The sequence below is a fragment of the Myotis yumanensis genome, unplaced genomic scaffold (assembly GCF_028538775.1).
Source record: "Myotis yumanensis isolate MYYU_CA2020_CCGP unplaced genomic scaffold, mMyoYum1.0.hap1 SCAF_2, whole genome shotgun sequence".
NCBI classification, from domain to species: Eukaryota; Metazoa; Chordata; class Mammalia; order Chiroptera; family Vespertilionidae; genus Myotis; species Myotis yumanensis.
The window spans coordinates 9,849,162-9,873,813 of NW_027223753.1; the positions used below are offsets into that span (position 1 = coordinate 9,849,162).

Sequence of the window (24,652 nt, forward strand, 5' to 3'; positions counted from 1 at the left end):
ATGTCCCTGCAGAGGATCGTGCGTGTGTCCCTGGAGCATCCCACCAGTGCCGTGTGCGTGGCTGGCGTGGAGACCCTGGTGGACATTTATGGGTAAGAGCCCGAGGCCTGGGCTTTGCAGGCCTCGGTGTTATCTCCCTGGGTCCTCCCTGTGAGCCGTGTAGGGCATCTTCAGGGCTCGGGCCTGGCTTGGCTGCCTTCCCCGGAGCCCTGGCCTTGGCACACCAGCCAATCACAGGAGCTTGGGTCCTCACCTTTTGCGAGGAGAGACTCTAACCAGGAAACTTGAAGTGTGGGAGACCGAAGGTGGGTAGAGAGGCTTATAGCGGCTGAGCTCTGGCCAGGGCCTTGGAGCCAGGGAGGCGGAGGGGGTGCTGGAGACACGGGGCTTACGCATGTTCTCTGTCCGGAGGACCCTGCAGGCTGGGCTGAGAGTCTGGCTGAGCACACAGGAATAGGAAGAGACACACCGCCCCTCCCCAGACCCAGTTCCTGCCGATGAGCCTGAAAACAGAGCGTCAACCTTTTTTTTTTCCCAATTACTTATACGCAGATAGCACTCAGTGCCAGGCACTGTTCTAAGAGCTTCACAAGCCTCTTAGATGTAACTTCCACAACAACCATATGAGCTAAGTTCATTATTCTTCATCTTATTTGACAGGTGAGGGAACTGAGGCACAGAGAGGCCAAGCCATTTGCTCAGGTCACACAGTGACTCAGTGGCCAAGTCAGGATTGAAACCCCCTCGTGGTCAGGAGTCTTATGAACCTGGCTGTCCGCCGCTTGAGGTGGAGGGGTCTCCTCCAGCTGTTTGATGCCCATGCATTCTGCCCCCACCGTATGCCCATGTCCTTAAAGCCCGTGGCTGGAGACGAGACCCCGCCTTCTCCCTCTCCCAGGAGGAAAAGGAGCCTTTGGGGAGGGTTTGGGGAAGTCTTCAGGGGCTCCAGCTCCTGAGGCTGAACCGGGGACACAGGTAGTCAAGGGTCTGGGAGGGGAGAAGGCAGAGCGGTGTCGCTGCTCCCATCTTACCGACCAGGTTCCTCAGCCTCAGCACTAGGGACGTGGTCGTTCCCCGGGGCCGGGGAGAGCCGGTGGGCCCGTCTGTGCCCTGAGATGCTGAGCAGTGCCCCTGGCTTCTACTCACCAGGTGCCAGGAGCACCTTACACTGTTGACAACCAAAAATGCCTCCAGGCATTGCCAGCTGTGCCGGGGGTGGAGGGGCTCGCCCCGGGTGAGAACCAGTGTCCTAGATTAAAACTTAAAAATTGGAGTGAACTTAGTCAGAAGCAGAGATAGGTTGGTCCTGGGGTAGTAGGTGAGAGGGGGTGAGGAGCTGGTCATGGGAGGGAACCAAGTCTGAGCAGGCCTGGCCCAGCGAGGTACTGGGAGCTAAAGCCGGGTTGAGGTTGGGGGGGAGGGCGGTGAGGAGTGGGAAGGGGATTTGGTGGCTTCTGAGGAGGGGGCAGCCACAGAGACTGTTCCAGAAGTGATGAGGGAGGAGGGGTACTTGTGAGGCCGGGCACCACTGCCTTCTCCAGCACTTCATGCCCATGGCGGTGACTCATCCCCCCCCCCCCACCCACCTGCCTCCTGCCTGTAGGGCAGATGTGCCCCAGGAAGCACGGGGCTAGCTCCTCCCCTGAAGAGCTTCCCGAGAGGATGGGGGGCAGATTGGGGTCATGAGAGGCAAGGCAGCAGTGTCTGGGGCAATGGAGTGGGTGGGCCATGTTGAGGTTTGCAGAGGAGGCTGCGGTGGGATAGCCACAGGGTGGTAGGTGGAGCCTCCCGCACCTTCGAACTAGGGATTCTTGGGTCTCGATGACCAGCCCCCCTGGTATTTCTTTTGGGTCTAGTGTGTGCCAGGCTCGGGGACACAGAGGTGAACAGGCAGGCGTGGTCCCTGCCCTCTGAGGGGCCCATCCTGCAGTTCTGCAGAAGCTGGGTCACCTCCCCGGGGGCTGTGGAAGGGACGCCTGCCTGGCAGACAGAGGGTCAGACTCCTGGGTCAGCGTGGAGGTCTCTTCCGCTTGGAGAGGCCAGGACTGAGCAACCCTGACGCTTGGACTGTGGGCCAACGGGAGAAGGGGCGGTGGGCATGGTGACTCAGCCCTCGCTCCGCGTTCTAGCAGCTGTCTGACCCTAGGAAAGTCGCTTTACCTGAGTCTCTGTTTCTTCCTCTGTAGGATGGAGATGATATAATAATAATAATAATAATAATAATGATAATAATATCAGCAATGATACTTAGAGCCTGCTCTACCCAGTCACTGCCTGGCGCTTTGCATATGTTAACTAATTCTCTTATCAATTCTAGGAGGCAGACATGATCATCCTCCACATTTTATAGATGGGGAAACTGAGGCACAGAGAGGACAAGTAACTTGCCCATGTCACACAGCCAGTGAGGAGTGCAGAGCCCGGATGCAACCCAAACCATTTGGCCTTTTGTTCCAAGGGCTCTAGGGAAGATTGAAGGAGATTATGCGTGCAGAGCACGCAGGTGACACCTGGCATGTGGTGAACATTCAATTACGGTGACTCTCACCATGATTATCATCGTCGTCACCATAGTAAGGCTTTATCCTGACCCCGTGGACAGCCTCAAGTATCCCAAGCCTGCCGTACACTGGGGAGCAACCTCTGAACTGTATTGGGAGAAGGAGGAGATGAGAAAAGAGACCTTAGCGTAGGCTGAGCAGTCAGGGCAGGCTTCTTGGAGGAAGGGCACCAGCCAGGGCCTTGAAGGATGAGCACAGGCAAGACCACTGGGCCGCTCTATCTGAGGCAGTGGATTAAATCCTGTCTTCCTGCCTCGAGTTGAGTTGGAGATGGCCCTGACTGGGTGAGGGGGTTCTGTTTTCCCGAGCAGGGATTCCTGTGCTGAGCCACGCCCCCGGGGTGAACGTACAGCCAGGGTTGAGAGCCTCTGCCCTCGGTGGAAGGGCAAACAGCCCACGTCACCCCTTGCTCAGCAGAGATGGTCTAATGGGGTGAAAAGGCTTGGGCGCCTGTGGGCCAGTGACCCTGAGGTTCGGTCCGAGCTCTGCCACCGTTCGCAGTGTCATTTGGAACAACCTCCTGCTCCTTCCTGGGCCTCCGTTTCCCCGTGTGCCCTGAAGAGCATTGGGTTTCAAGCTCTGCTCCCAGGGGCCTCTGAGCCCCGTCCCTGATGTGACAGAGCAGCTCCCCGCTGTCTGCAGCGGATTTTCACCGAGAGCTCTGACTGCCGTGCGGAGCGGGGCCCTGGGAGGCGGCACTTCTCCAGCTTTTCAAGATAAAAGTGTGGCCGCACTTTCCTGGGGCGGGAAGACATGGGGTTAAGGAGGCCAGTGATTTCTTGACCCTGGTTCTGTTGAGAGGCCAGGATCTGGGAGCCTCACTGAGTGGGAGGAGCAGCTGGTACCTCCCCCTGGAGCCAGAGCTGCCTGGGCCCTGGTCTCCCCGGCCCCTGGGGGACACTCGGTGGGGACCTTGGTGGTCATCTTGTCAACCTGTGTGTTTTCAGCTACAGGGACCTTTCCTGTCAGTTACTTGGCTCGGAAAGTCTGCTTTTGTCTTCCCAGAGGTCGATGGGTTTGGGTTTGCAAGGGAGTCGGGACAGAGCTGGCCATGAGTCCTGGCTGTCCCTTACTAGCTGTGTGACACGTCACCTGTCATCTCTGAGCCTCAGTTTCCTCATCTGCAAAGTGGGGATAATATGGCTATGGGAGCTACCTTCATCGCCATTCTCACCATTGAAGGGAAGACAGGAGACCCAAGGGGAGACCTGACTAGCCTTGTTTCCCAGGACAGGGTGGGCTCACCCTGAGTCATCCCCGCGTGCCCTGGGGCACCAGGCTCCAGCATTTCTGAGACAGCCCACCCTTAGCTTGATTCTGGCTTCACTGGGCATCAGGGTGGTTTTAAGTGCCGGTTCCAGGGCCCTGCCTGCAGTACCTCTGGTTCGGGAATCTGCTTTCACCGGGTGGGTCCGAGGCTGGGCACTGCGAGGGTGACCAGTGGTCCGTTTGCCCAAGACCTTCTAGGTTTCAGCACTGAGAGTCCTGCACCCCAGGACATGCCTCCATCCCTGGCAAACCCCCTGCCGCACCTCACCCTCCATCCCCCACCTCCTAGGCTGGCTGCGAGGGCTTGGTGCTGGGGGAGCCTTGGCCTGTCCTGTGCGTGGACAGCCTCGTCTGGGGAGAAACCGGGGCTCCAAGCCGCACACACCTGCTGGGGCTGGGCCGGGGGGCACGGGCTAGAGCAGGATGCTGGCAGCTCGAGGTGGCCTGGCCATTTCTGATGACTTCCGGGAAGTGGGACACCCAGATCCTCCCGTACCTGACACAGGTCTCCTCCCATCAGCCACCCCTTTGATCTTCCTAACACACAGCTTCCAGGACGGGGCATGAGCACTGCACGGGGAGCCTGGAGCCCTACCTTCCAGTCCCTTTTCTCTGAAGCCTCAGTTTTCCCAGCAGTGAAATGAGGGCACGGGTTCAGGTGACCCTGACTTTCGCTCACCCCGAGCATTTACACCCCCCCACTCCTTTGATCTCCTCATCATCCCCCCTTTATAGACGCGGACACTGAGGCAGAGGGAGGCCGCACCACTCCCTCGAGGTCACACGCCTAGTGAATGGCGAGGCTGGCATTGGACCCAGGTGCCCTGGCCCCAGAGTCCACAGGCTTCACCGCTTCCTAATCAAGAGCCATCGCTGGCTCCCCATGACAGAGGGGTGGGATAAAACAGCTGGTTTTGTTGATTAAACTTGACTTCCTCCGGCTCCCTGGTGAAATGCCTTCCCCTCGGTGTGTCCTCCTTGTCTTGGTCCCCCTGCCTTCCTCAGGGAAGCCTTTGCAGACACCCCGGCCCACGCTCTCAAACCGCCTCCAGCTTCCTGGGCCTTAATCTCCTTTAAGAACCCCTCCCCCACCCCGGCGGGCAGTGTTCCAAGCCTTTCCTTCCCATGACCACATTTGAGCCTCATGATGGCCAGTGAGTTTGGCTAAGTGGGGGGTCATTATCTCACTTTATAGGCGAGGTGACCGAGCGCAGGGAGGCCAGGCGACTACTCGAGGTCACCCGGCTGATGTGCGAGCCGGCCTGTCTAGTATCGGGCTCCTGCCTCTGGTCCAGGCACCACCCCTGACCCTGAGGCCCTGAGCCCCATCTGGCTGCTCTGGGCAGAGCTCTGTCCTCAGCTCCCAGTGGGACCGAAGGCTCTGGGGAGAGCAGTGCGTGTGTACACAGTGGGCACCCCTCAGACAATAAGAAGAGGAGCAGACTGATTTCAGACAGGACTCCCAGACGAGCGGGAGCGGGGGAAACGCAGTCCCAGGGTCAGATAACATCACAGACTTCTTACTCCCACAGTTAATGCCCAGGAGACTCACCAGGGGAATGTGAATGAACACGGAGCCTTGGATTGCAAGACTGTGTATACGTTTGTGGGTGGTCGAGGCTTGACTCCCAGGAGTTTACTGGGAGGATCTGAGAGGCCTGGGGTGGTCAGGGAAGGCTTCCTGGAGGAAGCAAGACTTTGAACCAAAGCTCAAGCATCGGAGCAAGGGCTCCCCCCTCTAGCGCTTCCCATGGCTCCCTGTTCTTCCCAGGTCAGTCCCGGAGGGCACAGAGATGCTCGAGGTCTACGGGACCCCCGGTGTGGACGTCTACATCTCGCCCAGCATGGAGAGGGGCCGGGAGCGGGCGGACACCAGGCGGTGGCGCTACAACGCAGGGCTGGAGATCATCGTGGTCATGAACTCTCCCAGCAATGACGTCAACGACAGCCATGTGAGTGGGTCCCGTGGTCTGGGGGCAGGGCGGGGAGGCAGTGAAATAGCTTCCCTGGGCCCTCTTTCTACCCAGAGGACAGAGTAGCGTGGTGATAAGTGCACTTAAAGACAGGAAATGTGGCCCTAGCCAGTGTGCTCAGTGGACAGAGCATCAGCATTAAGGGTATGTACCTCGGTTGCAGGCTTGATCCCCGCCCTGGTCGGGGCGCAGGTGGGAGGCAACCAACTGCTGTGTCTCTCTCACATCGATATTTTTCTCTCTTTTCTCTCCCGCACCCTTCCGCTCTCTCTAAAAATCAATAGAAAAAGATCCTCAGGTGAGGATTAACAAAAACATACAAACAAACAAGCAAGCCAAGTGTGTGGCCGTGGCCAGTGTTTCTAAGTGGTTAGAGCATTGGGCCCCCGCACTGAAAGGCCGCAGGTTCCATTCCTGGTCGAGGGCAGGTACCCGGGGCAACCAGTCAGTGTGCCTCTCTCACATCGATGTTTCTCTCTCTCTCTCCTTCCCTTCTTCCTTTCCATTCTCTCTGAAAAGCAATGGGGAAAATATCCTCCGGTGAGGATTAACAAAAAACAAGAACAAACAACAACACGCCAAGTGTGTGTCCTCTGGCAAGCCGTTTCCCCACCTGTGGGCTGAGGGCTGGTGAGGGCGTCCCTGCAGCTCTGCGTGGAGGAGAGCTCAGGGAGCAGGGACAGGGGAGGGGATGCTCTTTCTGGTGAGACCCCTTCCCCGAGGTGACATTTCCCCAACTTGCCTCTTCTTCCTCTAATCTGCTCTCTTCCTGTCCGAGTTCCCTTCCCTCCCCTCTCGGCTCACTCAGCTAGAGAGTGTCTTTCACCTGCCCCAGCTGTAGGCAACATTCTGGCAGGAAATAACTTAGAATGTGGGAGAAATGGGGTGGCCCCTGAGCTTGGCACAGGCGATGCCACCTTAGATGGCTGATGGGAACCAGGACTTGTCGTACGGAGGGATGGATTTACACTCCATGTCAGCAACGATGTTTTGGAAAACTGTCCCTTTAAGAGCGCTGCCCATGAGCCCATCCAGCCCTCACAACAAGGTGGCTTTGAAGCATCAGGCTCCAACTGCTCTGTCATCCTCACTGGCCCCGCCTGGGACAGTTACTGGGTGCTGGCTGTGGGCCAGGCACCATGCTGAGCATGTCACCCGCGTTCCACCCTTAATCCTCACAGCCTATAATCACTCCTGCAGGTAGGAACTGTCATTATCCCCACTCTCCAGCCGAGGAAATTGGGGCCCAGAGAAGATAGGAACCTTTCCCAGGATATTTCCTCGGCTGCATCTAGAATCTGAGCCCTTACACAATGCCGCCTGGTGTTACAACAGCTGGTGTTTCCTGGGCGCTGTCTGTGGGATCCGTCTTTTACGTGTGTTGTTTTAGGCTGCACCATAGTCCTCTGAGCTAGGAACCTGTATGGTCCCAGTTTGCAGATGAGGAAACTGAGGCGGCTGAGAAAGGTGAAGGGCGTTGGCCAAGGTCACGCAACCCAGAGGTGCTGGGCTGTCTGAGGTCCAGGTCTGTCTGAGTCCCAGAGATAAAACATTGGCTTGGAGAGTGTCCCAAACCCTGCCCGGTCTGAACTCCTCATTGTACACATGGTGGGACTGAGACTCAGAGGGGAGAGGGGCTTGCCAATATCACACGGTAGTCATCGGCAGCACTGGGGCCCGGTCTCCATAGAATCCCTCACAAATAGGCCCATTTTACAGATGGGCCAACCGAGGCATGGACAAATAAACGGCATAGAGAAGGCTAAAGGTAGAGCTGAGTTGGTAAACTCAAGTTTAGTGCACAGAGATCTCCTCCCTCCCTTGCTAGATATTCCAAGGCCTGCCCTTTGGGGTTGGGGCTCTTGGCTTCAGCCGACATGACCCTGGGCCCCTCTTTCCGCAGGTTCAGATTTCCTACTACTCCAGACATAAGCCCCAGCCCCTGGCATACACGGTGCTCTACCTCACCTGTGTTGGTAAGTTGGGGGCCATGGTGAGGGTGTGGCCAAGGGGCGTTGGCCAAAGGCAGGATGGGAAGTGGTTGGGAATGACAGTAAGGGTCTTGTTACCGAAATCAATGAGTTTTATATTTTTTAAAGTAAGAAGTGCATATTTTAAAAATTCAAACAAAAGAGTATATAGTTGAGCCTTAAAAAACATGGGTTTGAACTGCATGGGTCCAGTTATATATGGATTTTTATTTTCAATTGATCTGCGCAGTTCTATTGACCCATGCAGTTCAAACCTGTGTTGTTCAAGGGTCAGCTCCACGGTTGGGAATCTGAGTCTGCAGAGGGCTGACTGTAGTTATATGTGTGAGGTCAGTGCCCCTAACCTCCAAATTGACCCAAGACTCCAGGTTCCCCAAGCCCAGCACCCTTCTAAGACATGCTGTGCTCATATAAGTAGACACATGCATACATGTTTATTCCCCCCCCCCCCCCTTTTGTAAGCAAATGGAAGCATATATAGACATATAACTAAACCTTGCTTTTCCCAACTTAAATTTTTTGGGGACTAATTCTCCACAAACTGATATATAAACCATGCAACTATCAGACAGGAAATATAAAGTGATTAATATGTTAAAGGCTGTAGAGGAAAAGGTGGGTAACATGCATGAATATATGGGGAATTTCAGCAGAGAGATGAGAATTATAAGAAGGATTCAAATGGAAATGCTGGAAATAAAAATCCGATGAGACATGTTTTTGATGGGTCCATAGGTAGATGTGGCACAGCTGAAGAAAGAACTGGTGAACTCGAAGACAGGGCAACAGTTACCTAAACTGAAACACAAAGAGAAAGAAAGAATGAAGCAAACAAAATAACAGAACAGAGATTCAACAGCTCTGGGCCAGTATCAAACAGTCTAAATAGAACTTTATAGGGCTGAGCTTAAATCTCATATGGAAGAGCCAAGGGCAAGAATAGCCAAGACAATTTTGAGGAAGAACAAGAGGAAGGGATACATGGTACCAACAGCTTTTCTCCAAGTTGTAGTACTTGAGGCAGCATGATTAAATACAGACCAGAGAACCAATAGAGAATTGGCCATAGACCCCTGCTCACGTGGATATCATGTGAGAATCAATAAACCTGGAACCATATCTCGTACTATACTGTACTGAAAAATAAATTCCAGATGGGTTAAAAATCTTTTTTTTTAAATATTTTTTTTTATTGATTTCAGAGAGGAAGGGAGAAGGAGCGAGAGATAGAAACATCAATGATGAGAGAAAATCATTGATTGGCTGCCCCCTATTGGGGATCGAGCCTGCAACCTTGAGCATGTGCTGGGCATGTGCCCTTGACCGGAAGAACCTGGGACCCTTTGGTCTGAAGGCCGACACTCTATCCACTGAGCCAAACCAGCTAGGCTGGGTACAAAATCTTAAGGTGAAATCAATATTTTAGAGCTTTTAGAAGAGAATATCTGTAAACTCAAGGTCAAGGGTGTCTTTAACAAGGAAAAACAATAGCACAGATCATAAGAGGAAAGATTGATAAGTTAGGCTGTATTTAAATTCAAAACTTCTGTACAACAGAGGAATCCAGCTCTGGACTGGGAGAAGAAATCTGCAATGCATATGGCTTACTTGGAGCATAGCGATTATGGAAAACTTCAATCAATAAGAAAAAAAAAAAGACAAATGACTAGAAATAGGCGAAAAATATGAACAAGCAATTCACAGAAGAGAAAGCCCCAGTGTTCAGAGCCCAAAGGAAAAGATGCTGAACTTAGTGTTGCCAAGGATGTGGAGCTGGGGAGCTCCTTGCACTATGGGTGGGAGTTTGTACCAACTATGGGTGCTACAAGCACGTGGAGAGCAATTAGCAAGAAAGTTGAAAATGCTCCATCTTCAGGAGGCATTTTAGAAGCAGAACTGCTGAGTTATGGAAAATGCACTTTGTAAATTCTGATAGATATTGCCAAATCGCTCTCCAAAAAGACAGTACCACTTTGTATACCTGCCAGCAGCATGTGGGAGTGCCTTGCCAACACTGGGCGCCATCAGCCTTCTCCCTTTGTGCCAATCAGAGAGGTTGTATCTCATGGTTGCTTTAATTCGCCTTCCTTTAGTTAGGGCTGAGGTTGGGGATCTCCCTGCCTCCCCCTCCCTGACCACACAATACAGCCTCATTCATTGGAAAATATCACACAGAAAAGTGCATAAAGCTGCATTTTTGTATTGATTCCAGAGAGGAAGAGAGGGAGAGAGAGATAGAAACATCAATGATGAGAGAGAATCATCCTGCACACCCCCCACTTGAGACCGAGCCCACAACCCTGGCATGTATCCCGTCTGGGAATCAAACTGTGACCTCCTGGTTCATAGGTCAGCTCTCAAGCACTGAGCCACACCGGCCAGACAATAAAAGCAGCGGTTCTCAACCTGTGGGTCACAACCCCTTTGGCGGTCGAACGACCCTTTCACAGGGGTCGCCTAAGACCATCCTGTATATCAGATATTTACATGACGATTCATGACAGTAGCAACATTACAGTTATGAAGTAGCAACGAAAATAATTTTATGGTTGGGGGTCACAACATGAGGAACTGTATTTAAAGGGCCAGAAGGTTGAGAACCACTGCAATAAAGCTTTATTTTATACACACACATTAATGAATAATTACAAAACAAATGACCAGCCATCGCCCAGGTCAAGAAATAGAACATGACTAGCACCCCAAAGTCTCCCCCAAATATACCCCTCTCTGATCTCTGGCCTCCTTCCTGTAGAGGTAGCCACAACCTTGTGATAAGTATTCTCTTGCTTTTCTTGGTGGTTTTGTCACCTGATTATGCATACCCAAATAATATAGTCTATTATTGCCGTTCTTTGAACTTCCTATGGATGGAATCACATTGTACATATTATTTTTGGGGTGGGGCTTCTTTTGCCCACATTCTGTGTGTGGGATACATTCATTCACTTGTTGCATGGTGGTTGGGCATCTTTTCAAGTTTAAAAATTATTTCAAATGTTTCCTTCTTCCCCCTCCCCCTACCTCTCTCCCGTGAATGCTCCATTTGTGTTATAAAATCTCCCCCAGTTCTAGGGAGACACGTTCAGAAGGTGGGATGGAAGCTGGGATTTTAAGAGTATGGGATGAAGGTGAGGCCCAGAGAGGCCACAGCCGGCAGATGGCGGAGCCTGGCTTCACATCCACGTCTGTCTGACACCCAAGTCCAGGCTCACCCCCCCATCCCAAGGATGTGAGACAGCTTCACACAGACCAAGAATGTCTAGGGCAACCTGAGCTCAGTGCAGGGTGTGCCCCAGACAGTGAGGCCTGTAGAGATACAGAAGAGGGAGGGATCAGGGAAGGCTTCCTGGAGGGGGCAACATTTGTCCTGGGCCTTTACTCAGAACCTGCTTCCTCCCCAAGGCCACTGCCTTTCCCCAGCCCAGGGAGAGAGACTCCGGATGCCCCTACCTCTGGGCAGGGTCTTCTTGGAAATTATTTCCATTTGCCCAGCCCCGGGTGGGCCCTGAGAGCAGAAGGTAAAAGGTGAAGGTCGTAGGCCGGTGTTGATCTCCTGGGAACCCTGTGGTGACTTCCCTCTGCCCTTCCCTTGCAGACATCACCCTGGATTGCGACCTGGACTGTGAGGGCAGGCAGAACGGAAGCTTTGTGGACAAGGTAGGACATATCCCCTGGGCCCAGAAAGGGGTGTGGAGTCTGGAACTGCCCTAGGCCGGGTTCATAGCGGCGAGGTTGTTACAGGCATCCCCCTGCCTCCCAGCCGATGCCGAGGTCAGGGGAGCCAGGCATGGTGGGGACCTTCTATTTCCAGGAGAAAAGTCATCGCCAGGGACGATGAAGCGCACATGTGCTCAGCCCTGGGCTAGGTCTTGCTTTGTGGGAACTTTCTCCTGGACTTTCCATCTAGGCTGGGGGTCAGCAAACCTTTTCTGTAAAACCAAGATAATAAATATTTTAGGCTTCACAAGCCACACAGTCTCTGTGGCAGCACCTTGATTCTGCCACTGTAGTGTGAAAGAGCTATAGTCAGTATGTAAACAAGTGCATATGACTGTGTTCCAATAAAACTTTATTTACAAACACAGGCCATGGGCCGGATTTGGTCCATGGGCCATAGTGTGCTAACTCCTTGACCTAGGTGTAAAGGGAAATCTACCAAGTATGAAATGTGAGAGAACTTGGGCTGAATTGTGGTGGCACTTCATGTAGTTAGGAGTTTGGAGGAGAAGGTCAAGGTGGGCTGGGTGAGCAAGGAGGGTTTTCTGGAAGCAAGTCCACTTGAGCTGGTCTCTAAAGGGATGTAAAAGGGAGGGTATTCCCGGTGGAGGGAACAGCAGGAGATAAGGCTGCAGGGAGGGATGGACTTAGAATTAGGAGGTTGCCTGTTGAGAAAGAGGACGGACAGCCACGAAAGGCAGCTACCAGTTTGGACTTGATGGTGTGGGCAGTAGGGAGCCATTGCTGTTTATTTTCTTTCTTTTTAAATATTTTTTTATTGAGTTTAGAGAGGAAGAGAGAGATAGAAACATCAATGATGAGAGAGAATCATTGATTGGCTGCCTCCTAGTGCTCCTCACTGGGGATCGAGCCTGCAATCCAGGCATGTGCCCTGACTGTGAGTCAAACCGTGAACTCCTGGTTCGTAGGTTGATGCTCAATCACTGAGCCACACCGGCCGGGCCATTGCTGTTTCTTGAGCAGGAGGCGCTTCAGTGAGAGTGGACCTGTTCTCAGCGGGCAGGATGGGGTTGGCCAGCCAAGAGGTTGCTGGGGAGGGAGGCACAGGCTTGGTCCCGGCCCCCATCACCAGCTTTGCTTTGTCGTTGGCAGCGCCAGTGGGTCTGGGGGCCCGATGGGTATGGGGCCATCCTGCTAGTGAACTGTGACAGGGATGATCTGACCTGTGATGACCGGGACAACTGTGACCAGCACGTGTGCTGCCTGCAAGGTGAGGGGCCCAGCGTAGCCCGTGTCCCAGGGTGTCCAGGGTCATTGCTCACCTAGTTTGTAGGGACTCCAACCCACAGGCACGGCCCTGAAGGCGGAGCTCGGGGCCAGAGGCCCAGCTCCCAGACACACCTTGACGGTTCTCCCAACCTGCCTCGGGCTGGCAGGTGCCCCTCGCAGCTTCCCCGGTGCCATGCACGCCCCAGGATGGAACTCAAGAAATAAGCTCTCACCTTCCTCTCCCTCCAGGGGAGCAGGGGATGCTAACATTATCTGAGCACCTACTGTGGGCCAGGCCCTTTCCCCAAATTCTCTGTCTGGCCCCACAGACCTGGAAGACATGTCCGTCATGGTCCTGCGGACCCAGGGCCCCGCTGCCCTCTTCGATGACCACAGACTCGTCCTCCACACCTCCAGCTACGACGCTAAGCGGGCACGGGTCTTCCATGTCTGCGGTGAGTTCACGCCCCTCCCCCGCTGCCCAGAGCCAGGGGACAGCTCTGCTCAGGCTCCCGGGTGCCTTGGGGGCCAGAGGAACAGTCAGATGCGTGAGCTCTGGACCTGGCCAGCTGGCATCGCCAGCACAGCTGTGGCCCAAGCTTGTTTTATTGGATGAATAAATTTTTTTTAAATGTATTTTATTGATTTTTTACAGAGAGGAAGGGAGAGAGATAGAGAGTTAGAAACATCAATGAGAGAGAAACATCGATCAGCTGCCTCCTGCACATCTCCCACTGGGGATGTGCCCGCAAACCAGGCACATGCCCCTGACTGGAATCGAACCTGGGACCCCTCAGTCCGCAGGCCGACGCTCTATCCACTGAGCCAAACCGGTTTTGGCATGGATGAATGAATTTTTAAAATGTATTTCAAGCATGTTTAGAAATGTTTGTTCTCAAAATATTTCAAATGTGCACAAAAGCAGGGAGAACAGTGTAACGAACCCCCAGAGGCCAACCCCTCAGATTCAGCAGTGGTCACTCTCCGTCCTTCTTGCTTCACCTATTCCTCGCTGTTTACCGAGGTATTCCTCAGCCAGTCCTGGCACCCGGGCATTGGCCCTGCAGAATTCTGTGGACATTTCCCGGAGAAAAAAACCATGACTATTGCTTTACGTAGCCACAATGCCATGATCGCAAGTCCAAGCAAGGATGTAGAAGACCTTTAAACATTACAAATGGACACAAGTAATAAGATGCTCACTTTTTAAAAAAGACCAAACAATATAAAAGCATCTAGAGTAAAAAATAAGAGTTCCCTATCCCTAACCCTAAACCTGACTCTTAAAATGTGTTCGCTGTTAAGGATCTGGTATGTGTTCTAACTGCTCTTTCTGTATGTACTAAATGTGCCTGTGTGTGTGTGTGTGTGTGTGTGTGTGGTATGCATATTCTGCTTTCCAACCTGTTTCTTTCACTGAACTATATACTCGACCCCTCTTTCTGTGTATTTATCTGGTCTGCTTCATTCTTTTTTTAAATTTTTTAAAAATATATTTTATTGATTTTTTACAGAGAGGAAGGGAGAGGGATAGAGAGTTAGAAACATCAATGAGAGAGAAACATTGAGAGAGAAACATCGATCAGCTGTCTCCTGCACATTCCCTACTGGGTATGTGCCCGCAACCAAGGTACATGCCCTTGACCGGAATCGAACTTGGGACCCTTGAGTCTGCAGGCCGACGCTCTATCCACTGAGCCAAACCAGTTAGGGCTGCTTCATTCTTTTACCCAGCTCCATAGCATCCTGAAGCACAGAGATGCTGTAACCCACCCTGTCCCCTGGGTCATTCGGCTGCTGATTTTACAATAGGTTCATTGAGGGCAGGGACCTAGCTCATGGCTGTATCCTGAGTCCACAGCCGTGCCTCAGAGGTACATAGTAGGTGCTCAGTAAATGTGTGTTCGATGAACATGTGAATAACCAGTGAAGACCCTTGTGTGTGTATTTTGTAGAAAAGATACCTAGAAGTGGAATCGCTGGTTAGAGGGCATCTAACACATGACTTTTTTCGATGCCGCCCCCAGCCTGGCCCACACGGCGTATTAAGCATCTTTCCCCCCTTTGCCAGTGGGAGGTGAGGCGCAGGGATTGTCTGGCCTGCATTTTGGGGGAGGTCACACGGCTCTCCTGCATCCCTCATGCTCCCCGGGCCCAGCAGGGAGCCACAGCTGCTTCTCTGGTCCCCTCCCAGGTCCCGAGGACTCGTGCGAGGCCTACAGGCATGTGCTGGGCCGGGACAAGGTGTCCTACGAGGTGCCCCGCTTCCACGGGGACGAGGAGCGCTTCTTCGTGGAGGGCCTCTCCTTCCCCGACGCCAGCTTCTCGGGGCTCGTCTCCTTCCACATCACCCTGCTGGACGACTCCAATGAGGTAGGGGTGGCCGGGCAGAGAAGCAGACAGAAAGGCTCTGTCCTGGGAGAGACGGGCACTGCTGGTGGGAAAGACCCAGACTGCCCCCACCATCTCCCCAGGTCCTCTCTAGAACGTGAAATGAAGGCTTGCTCAGGGCCCGCGGGTCTGAGGGGGCCCCGGCTCTGTCCTCTCTGCTCTTGCCCTGCAGGATTTCTCCGAGTCCCCGATCTTCACTGACACGGTCGTGTTCCGTGTGGCCCCCTGGATCATGACGCCCAGCACCCTGCCGCCCCTCGAGGTGTACGTGTGCCAGTGAGTCTGGGGAACAAGGGCATCCTTCCGACCCTGGTGGCCCCCCTGGCCTGGTTCTGTCCTGAGCCACTCTGCCTGGGCTTGTCTGCAGGGTGAGGAACAACACGCAGTTCGTGAACGCAGTGGCGGAGCTGGCCATGAAGGCCGGCTGCAAGCTGACCATCTGCCCGCAGGCCGAGAACCGAAATGACCGCTGGATCCAGGTACCGCGCCACCGGGCAGTGCCCAGCCAGGACACCAGCCCGAGGGGAGGCTGGCCCTTCTCCACCAGGTGGGGTGGGGCTAACGGGGAATACCCAGGAGGACCTGGGCGCTGGATCGCCCTCCCCCGCTCTTTCTCACTATAGACCTAGAGCTTGCCCCTTCTCTCCAGAACTTTCTGGAGACCCAGGAACACACTGACGCTGGGTTCAACACCCATTCACCCCCAGGATCTGGGCTAGGCACTGGGTTGGCCACACACACCCTGCCCTTAGCAGCCTGGACCAGTGGTTCTCAACGGATGGCGATTTTGTCCCCTGAGGGATAGGGAGCTGTCGGAGGCATTTTAGATGGCCACACGGAGTGGTGATGCTACTGGCTCCCGGCCCCTACGGAAAGGAATGACCTGGCCCCAGATGTCAATAGAGCCGAGGCCGAGAAGCCCCAAGGTGGTAAAGTCCCAGCTCTCACCATCTAATATGCGCCAGGGGCGCCAGCAAAGTGCCAGCCGGCTTTGCAGGAGGTGGCATCACCTCTGTCGGGGGATCAGTGATGGCCTCCAGGAGGAAGGGCATCTGAGCTGGACCAGACTTGTAAAATGGATGGGTAGTGACTTGTGCCATTCAGTGAGCGCTCACTAGCCATGTGTCCTTGCCATAGTGTCACTCCATCTTCTTGACAACTCCCTGTCATTACCCACCTGAGGAGCTCTCAGGGGTGCAAATGCCCAGGGCCAAACAGCTGGTAAGGGCCATGCTGGGACTCAGGGGATGGTGGTCCTGGCCGAGGAGCAGCATGTGCAAAGGCCCAGAGGTAGGAGGCATGAGAAAGAATGTCACGTGCTCACTTTGGCCAGGGCCAAGGTTCTGTCAAGGGTAAGAGTTGAGGAGGGAGACTTTGACTGCCAGGCTAGGAGCTGTCATGGCTGGAGGTTCACCCAATGAACCAAGTTTATCTAATGAGACAAGTTGGATTGGATTCTGGCTGTGCTGCTGACTGGCTGTGCACCCTTGGACAAATAACTAAACCTCTCTGTTCCTCGTTTTCTGCTTTCCTCGTCTGTAACACGGGGTAACAATAGTGCCTCCATATAGGCGTGTCAGGGGGATTAATGGAGTTAATATCCATCAAGAGCTGAGGGCAGGGCACATAACAGTGAGCTTCTCATTGGGTTTGTAGGTTGTCTATGCTGGGCCATCTTTGCCTCCAGGGCCAAAGGGGTCAGAATTGGCCTGGGCACGTTTATGAGTCTGAGAAGGAGGCAGATCTGTATCTCCTCAGGTCCCCTCAGCCCTGTCTAGCAGTCATGACTGCATGTGGAGGCCAGAGGTGCTGGCTGACGCCCACCGCCTTCCTTGTCCAACTCGGGCCACCCTGAGTCCTTCTCTGTGTCCACTCTGCCCTGACCCAGCACGGGGACACCCCCAAGGTTATGTCCATGTTCTTATTCATTCCTGGTCTTTCTTGCTGTGTGACCCTAGGCAACTGCACTCCCTCTCTGAGCCTCTAGCACCTCCTACAGCCCTCAGGCATCACGACCCCCACCTCCTTCACCCTCAAGGGCAGAGTTCCCCAAGGCAGAGAACGCCTGTGCGCAGTCTCCCCTGACGTGCCTAGTGTCAAGCAAGCGTGGGAAGTTGTTGACTGTCCCCAGCTGGGCGACTCTCTTGTTCGCAGGACGAGATGGAGCTGGGCTACGTCCAGGCGCCGCACAAGACCTTCCCGGTGGTCTTCGACTCCCCCAGGAACGGGGAGCTGCAGGACTTCCCTTACAAGAGAATCCTGGTGAGTGGTCCCGGGGGCAGCCCAGCCCTGAGGGTGCATGGACATGACTCCGAGGGCTGCACCGGGGTGTGGAGGACAGGGGGCAGCGCCGGGAACCACTATCTTTAACAACAGGAGTAGCGTTGCCAGGTAACATATAGGAGATGCCCAGTTACATTTGGATTTCAGATAAGCAATGAGTATTTTTTGAAAATGAAAGTATATCCCCAACATTGCATGGGACGTACTTACACTAAAATATATTTGTCTTACGTCTGGGGTTCAGATGTAACTGGGCATCCTGTGTTTCTATTTGCTCAGTCTAGTGGGGGAGCAGGGCAGTGCAGCTGCTAAGAACACAGGTTTTGGCGCCAGAACAACTCGGCTCTGCCACTCACATGCTGTGTGACTTTGCCCGAGTCACTTTCCCTCTCTGAGCCCCTGTTACCTCTTCAGTGGAACTGATATGCTAGCCCTGGCCTCACAGGTGTTTGGAGGCTTCTCTCTCTCTGCAGAGGGAGTCTGCTGGTGTTGTTGGTAACAGGGTAACCGTGAGGATGATGGGTGCTGACCAGGATCTCCTCGAGGAAGGAGAGGAGATTCCATCGGTGCCTAGAGCATGGGGGCCCCTCCAACCCCCGCATGGATCACACAGGTGGCAGGGGCTCTCACCTCTTAACATCCTTCTGAGCGGTGGCCCAGGAAGCTCTCTCCTCTTCCACAGATGAAAGGCTGAGGCTCACAAAGCCATCACCAGCCTCGTGGTCCCCAGAGACAGGCCACTCTAGAGCAGCCAGATGCCTGCCCTGGGGCTGGACTTGGCAGAAAGTCTGTGCAGAGTAAGGGGGTGGCCATGGCCTCGGGCTCCGTGCCTAATGGGGGGTGCAAGAGCAGCCAGGGCCCTCTCTGCTGTCCCCCTGCGACCATGGGGAATGACATGCTCTAACATGGCAGCAGGGCCAGAGGGCCTGTGTGTGTCCCAACCTTGGCCCTTGTGCATACCGGAAATACTGACTAGATCAGATCCCAGTCTTTGACTCAGTATTTCCATCTGAAGAATGGGCAGCCACCCCTACCCCACCTGTAAGGAATTCGGAACCCAGAAAGTTGCTTCAAGCTCTTCATGATGGCCATCTGCCCGCCTCAGCCACCCTGACTCAGTTTCCCCCATCAGGGTCCAGATTTCGGCTATGTGACTCGGGAGCCGCAAGACAGCTCTGTGTGTGGCCTGGACTCCTTCGGGAACCTGGAGGTCAGCCCCCCAGTGGTGGCCAACGGGAAAGAGTACCCCCTGGGGAGGATCCTCATTGGGGGCAACCTGCCTGGGTGAGAGAGGAGCAGGGAGAGGTGTTGCTGGGATGGAGGCTGAGGGTGGGGGTGGTGATGGTGGCTGGGGGTGAGGGGCTGTTCCACTCCTCACAGAGAACCAGAAAGGAATGATAAAACCGTAGTCCTGGATGCAGAGGGGAGGTGCGGCAGGGGAGGCAGTGGGCTGTTCACCAGACACTATCCACAATTATCTGGGGAGTTTGAGAAGTAGCCTCAAGCAGGGCCCCAAGAGGTCATTTAGCCCTTTTATTTTACAAGTGGGCTCAGAGAGGGTGAGTGACCTGGGAAGGTAACACAGAATGCAAAGTTTTAACTAGACTTAGGTCTTCCCATTCAGAAAATAAATAGATTTTGCTACCAATTAAAAAAGAAGAAAAAGCTCCAAGTCTCAACAGTCCTGGGAGAAACTGCATTTAAGTCAGAGCTTGTTTATACTATGATGTAAATGACTAATATAAAATCTTTTCCTGAGAGCAGGAGAAGGGAGATATAGGACATGAAAATTGAAATGGCAGTAACACATACAGAAAACAGATTATGTCTTATTTAAATGTAACACCTCGGTACCAATGGAAAACAGAAGGGATTATATGATAACTAGAGGTCCGGTGCATGGATTCATGCACCGATGGGGTCCCTTGGCCTGGCCAGCGGGGATTGGGCCAAAACCGGCTCTCCGACATCCCCTGAGGGGTCCCAGATTGCGAGAGGGTGCAGGCCAGGCTGAGGGACCCCACTGGGGTGCACAATCGGGGCCTGGGGAGGGACCGAGGGAGGGCTCTAGGGCGTGTCTGGCCCTTCTCGCCCAGTCCCGATTGGCTGGATCCCAGCAGCAAGCTAACCTACCCGTTGGAGCATCTGCCCCCTGGTGGTCAGTGTGGGTCATAACGACTGGTCAAACAGTGGAGCAGTCAGATACTTAGCATATTAGGCTTTTATTATATAGGATGGTCTTTAGCTACGCAACAGACCAACACATAGAGTGAACCCAATGCAGCAGAGCAGTTAGAACAGACTTGGGATCAAATAGCAGGTGACTCAGAAGCTTTGGGGGCTGGGGGACTACCTGCCCTCAGACATATGATCCCACAGAAAGAGGAAATTAGATCCTTTTTCAGAAGGCAAAGAAGAACGGGATTTAAATTCACAACCATAAAATGCTGGGGCCAAAAGGCCCCTCAAGGGTGGTCTGGCCCACCTGTGCAGAGCGTGAGGCTGGAGTGAGAGAAATGTAAGGCCAACTCAAGGAAGGACCGCCAGCCATGGGGGGTGGAATGTAGGGGTGAAGTCAGTCTCTTGGAGAATGTGAGGATGGGGTGCAGGGGTGGTTCTGAGGATTTGCCTGGATGGCGAGACCTGGTGTGAGGACCTGTCCTGTGTGCCTCCTGGAGAACTCACCTTGGGGTCAAACTTGGGATCACATGCTGTCTGTATGTATGTATGTATGCATGTATGTATGGTATTTCTTGCTTATAAAGGCAATGCATGCTTTTTGGTAGATATTGCAGATACCTTGAACTCTTGTCTTTCCATTTCTGCATAGATTTTTTTTTTAGTTAAGCAACCCCTTTTTAAACCCCTTGGGCCCCAGGTCAAGTGGCCGCAGGGTCACCCAGGTGGTGCGGGACTTCCTCCACGCGCAGAGGGTGCAGCCCCCCGTGGAGCTCTTTGTGGACTGGTTGGCCGTGGGCCACGTGGATGAGTTTCTGAGCTTCGTCCCGGCCCCCGATGGGAAGGTAAGGACTTGGTGACATGACTGTTGGCATCTGGGCAGGGGATGAGCTCCAGGGCCTATGCTGAGGAGTCTGCCCTCTCCACGCAGGGCTTCCGGATGCTCCTGGCCAGCCCCGGCGCCTGCTTCAAGCTCTTCCAGGAAAAGCGGAAGTGGGGCCACGGCAGGGCCCTGCTGTTCGAAGGGGTTGTTGGTGGGTACCACTGTCCCTCCTCACAGCCTTCCACCCCTCCACCGAAAGCAAGACACATCGTGACTTGAGAGAGGGATGGCAAATGTTAAAGCAGGGCTGTCCCTCCCACCCCCGCCTCCCCCCCGCCCCCCCCCCCCCTGGTTCAGGAGCCCTCACCCCTGCCACCGCTCGCCCTGCTCCTCCAGCTGCCATGGGCCACGGTGGGGACAGAGCTGGCAGGACAGCGGGTGGACGATGGGCTTGGGATGGGCAGGGACAGCATGGAGACAGGGCCAGCCTCATGGGCATGCGACCAGGGTAGCCCCACAGGGCCCTCTGCTCAGAGGGCCCCTCCCTTGAGGTTGAATGCTCGGCCGCCGCTGTCTTGAAATTCTTAATAATTTGTGCTTTGTGAGTGAAATCCCATTGATCGATGGAGCATCTAACGGGGGCTTGGAGCCTGGGCTCATGATGGCCCCGTGAACAGTCCCGTCTCCTGCCACCTCCCAGGGTTGAGCCCCTTCTGCCAACTCCTCTGCCCCTTGGAGTCCAGCCCCAGGCTCCCCCTCCCCGCCCCTGCCAGGTGACTGCTGCAGCCTGCCGACCCTGTGGGAGCCTGGGTGTGGAAGGGTTGGGCACACGTCCCCTCAGCATCTGGGGGAGGGGCTGGCCCCAGTCGTCCCTGTCCTGGACTGGCAGCTCCATGGGGCACGTGGCGGGGGACAATAATGCGTGCCTGGCGGGGTTGCAGTGAGGGTTAAATGAGGCCCTAAAGGTAGAGCTCTGACCCCAGGTAAGAGCTGGATAAATAGCAGCTGTGAGAACTGTGCGCTGCTGGCTCTAACCTCCCCTTCCCTGTCCAGCCCTGTCTCCTCGGGCACTCCATCCAGCAGGCAGGAAAGCCAGGCCTCCGGGGAGCTCCATGCTTCACCCCTTGGAGGGCAGGGGCAGGGTTCGGTGGTGGGCAGGTGGGTGGCCCAGCCCTGCCCCTCCATGAGACCAACGAAGAGGAACCATCACCCAGTGCCCTGCGGGGAGGGGGTTTGTAAATTTCCAATTAAAGGCATTACCACTTCCGATGAACTCATGTAAAGGTCTAAGTTCCTAACGCCGTGGTCCCCCGGCCCCTCCCACCCTCCCACACCCAGACTTGCCCCCGTGGTCAAGCTGAGCTCGGCTGGCTGGTGCCCACCAGCCAGAAAGGCCAGAGAGATGCTGGCTCTGCCAGACCAGTAGCTGTGCACTTGGTCCCTGCCTGGCTGCTTCCCAGAGCAGGGCCCTCATGGCTGGCGTTGTTCCTGCCCCCCATCCTCCCTCTCGCCTTCACAGGTAACAACCAGGTCAACACCATCTCCATCAACCAGGTCCTCTCCAATGAAAACCTCATCAGCTACAATAAGTTCGTGCAGGTACAGTGTCCCCATTGGCGGAACCCAACCGGAAGCCAGTGGCACGGGAGACCTGATTCTCCAGGATGGGCCTCCCAGGCATGGTGCAGAGGTGTACAGTGTGTCTGCAAGGACACACAGAATCTCCTGGGCCCTGTAGGCACAGATGCCAAGATGGGGTTGGACAGCAAGGCTTTTGTCAGGGACAATGCCTGTATCAGGAGAGGGGGGTGGCTGGGGGAGACGAAGGGCCGGCCCTGAGTGCAGGAGGAGGCGGGCAGGCTGAGAGGCAGACACTGGGAAGTCTCCAAGGTGTTCAGGCTGTGAGACTGAAGGAGTTCCCTGAGGAGGGTAGGGTCTAGCGAAGGAAGAGGGTCAAGGACGGAACCCTCTGGAATGCTCTCGTGTTGAGCCCCGCGAGTGGGACAGGACTGTGAGGAGGGGGACACAGGACAGTATATTTGATGAAGGGATGCAAAGATAAGGTTCGTGTGGAGAGTTGATCCACTGGCACCTGGGCAGCCCGCCTCTCCTTAACCAGACATGACCCCTGGGGCCCGCAACTCTGCCTCCCTCTCTCCCCAGAGCTGCATCGACTGGAACCGGGAGGTGCTGAAGCGGGAGCTGGGCCTGACGGAGCGGGACATCGTGGACATCCCACAGCTCTTCAAGACCGAGAGGAGAAAGGCGGTGGCCTTCTTCCCTGACTTGGTGAGGCCGCCCCCCATGACCTAAGGTTTCCTCCAGGTGGGCGTCTAGCCTCCCCTCTGCGGAGGGGCACGCTGCATGGTCGCTGCCATGGTTGGGGATGGGGGTGGGGGTGGGGGTGGGGTGGCCGGTGGGGTGGCGGAGAGCAGCCGGGTCCCATCATGGCCGGCAGAAGGGCTGCTAGTTGGCTGATGGTCATGGTCACGACAGGTGCTCACTGGCCACGCCCCTTGCTCAAGGGCCATCAGGGAAGGGCCCCGCCCTGCTCCCAGGGACCCCTTGTATTTGCGGAGTGAACGGATGGTTACCCGAGGAGCTGTGTGTGAAGCCCGCGGCATCAGCTGGGCCGAGGTTTCATTCTGCTCTTTGTCCCGGCTCACAGCGCTTCATCCATCCCCCACACATTCGGGCACCCAGTGGGAGAGGCGGGGATGATGTAGGCTGCTCCCTGCTCTCACGGAGCTTCCAAGCTAATCCCGAGACGGGAAACCGCCCCTCTCTGAGGACCTGTTCCAATGACCTGTCTTGTATGATAAAGTGATGTGGCCGTTCAGAGGTCGGACAAAGCACTTGCAGCCCAAGAGGCAGAGCTGAAAATCCAAGAAGGCTTCATGGAAGAAGTGGCCTTTGGTTGCGCCCTGAGGGTTCAAAATTTGAACTTGCATCTGGAATGCCTGGACCACTGGGGTTCCACCCCAGGGGCTCTGATTCAGCGGGTCTGAGGCAGGGCCTAGACTCTGCTACCTTCCCAACCAGGACCCAGGTGCCACCCATGCTGCTATCTGAGGACCACACATTGAGTAGCACCACTGGAGGTCACCCAGTTCCCCTCCCCCCATTCCCATCCCTTCCCCTCCCCGCTCCACCCCCTCCCTCTCCGTCCTCCACCCCCATCCTCCAGAGAAGCACAACTTTCCCATCATCAGAGCCTTGCAGAGAAAGCCTGTCCACATCGCCATTGCTTCATCCCCTTTCCTTCCTCTTCCTGCCTTTTTGCCTTCCTCCATTTCCCCACCTGCAAGCCCTCTCATCACTCCCCTTCCTTCCTGCACGTTCAGGGCGGCCTTGCAGTTGTGTATGTGCTCCCAGAGCTTGTGCACAGGTTCAGACACTTGTGTTTGCAGGAAACAGAGGGCCACCGAGCCAGCCTCAGCCAGAGAGGACGGTGTAATACAAGGACACCTGGAACCATCTCTCATCTCTGCGTCCATTTCCATCACTCATCCCCTCCCTCTTCCTTCCTCTCCCCGCCTCCTGCGTGGCTTCTGTTGCCTCTCTCCCTGGGGATGAATATGAGTAGGACCACGCATTGGAGATACAGGCACAGAGATAGATTTGGTTCCTGCCACATCAGCTTCAAATGTCCGAGAGAGAGAATCTGATGGGTCCCGCTGGGCTCAGGTGTCTACCTTGACCCACAGGCTAGGAGGTGGGAGTCGGTAGCACAAGCATGGCAGCCACCACAGTCCCCCAATAAGAAGAGCAGTTACCAGAGGAATAAGTGACTGTGAGCCGGGCAGACGCTCCATGGGGATGCACAGCTGGCTAGGGTTCCTGCCAGCCCATGTTCCTCTCCCGCTTCTTCAAAGGGCGAGTAGTGATTTTTAAGGTTGTCTCAGAGACAAATTCAGGTCCTACCAGGTCTAGGGAAGGTGTCGGGGTAGGAGCCAAGGATGAACTGCCGCCCCTGACCTGGGACCTCCCGCTCTGCAGGTGAACATGCTGGTGCTGGGCAAGTACCTGGGCATCCCCAAGCCCTTCGGGCCCATCATCAACGGCCGCTGCTGCCTGGAGGAGAAGGTGCGGTCCCTGCTGGAGCCGCTGGGCCTCCACTGCACCTTCATCGACGACTTCACCCCGTACCACATGCTGCACGGGGAGGTGCACTGCGGGACCAACGTGCGCCGGAAGCCCTTCTCCTTCAAGTGGTGGCACATGGTGCCCTGA

General features: G+C 55.0%; 1 protein-coding gene across 1 annotated transcript; it reads left to right on the forward strand.

Annotated features, from left to right (window-relative positions):
• On the forward strand, nt 1-24,652 carry PADI3 (peptidyl arginine deiminase 3). Its single transcript, XM_070403144.1, has 16 exons — nt 1-92; nt 5,602-5,782; nt 7,707-7,779; nt 11,393-11,454; nt 12,628-12,745; nt 13,074-13,199; nt 14,939-15,117; nt 15,308-15,411; nt 15,503-15,614; nt 17,290-17,397; nt 18,551-18,702; nt 20,297-20,441; nt 20,528-20,630; nt 21,939-22,018; nt 22,583-22,708; nt 24,419-24,652. The coding sequence occupies exons 1-16, from the start codon at nt 1-3 to the stop codon at nt 24,650-24,652; spliced, it is 1,995 nt and encodes a 664-aa protein (XP_070259245.1).

What these genes read in the sequence shown, in the direction of transcription:
- PADI3 (XM_070403144.1), top strand. Translation starts at nt 1, where the DNA reads ATGTCCCTGCAGAGGATCGTGCGTGTGTCCCTGGAGCATCCCACCAGT. An exon ending in GCTCTACCTCACCTGTGTTG is followed by an intron (nt 7,780 to 11,392) that starts GTAAGTTGGGGG and finishes CTTCCCTTGCAG; the next exon opens with ACATCACCCTGGATTGCGAC. An exon ending in ACGGAAGCTTTGTGGACAAG is followed by an intron (nt 11,455 to 12,627) that starts GTAGGACATATC and finishes TGTCGTTGGCAG; the next exon opens with CGCCAGTGGGTCTGGGGGCC.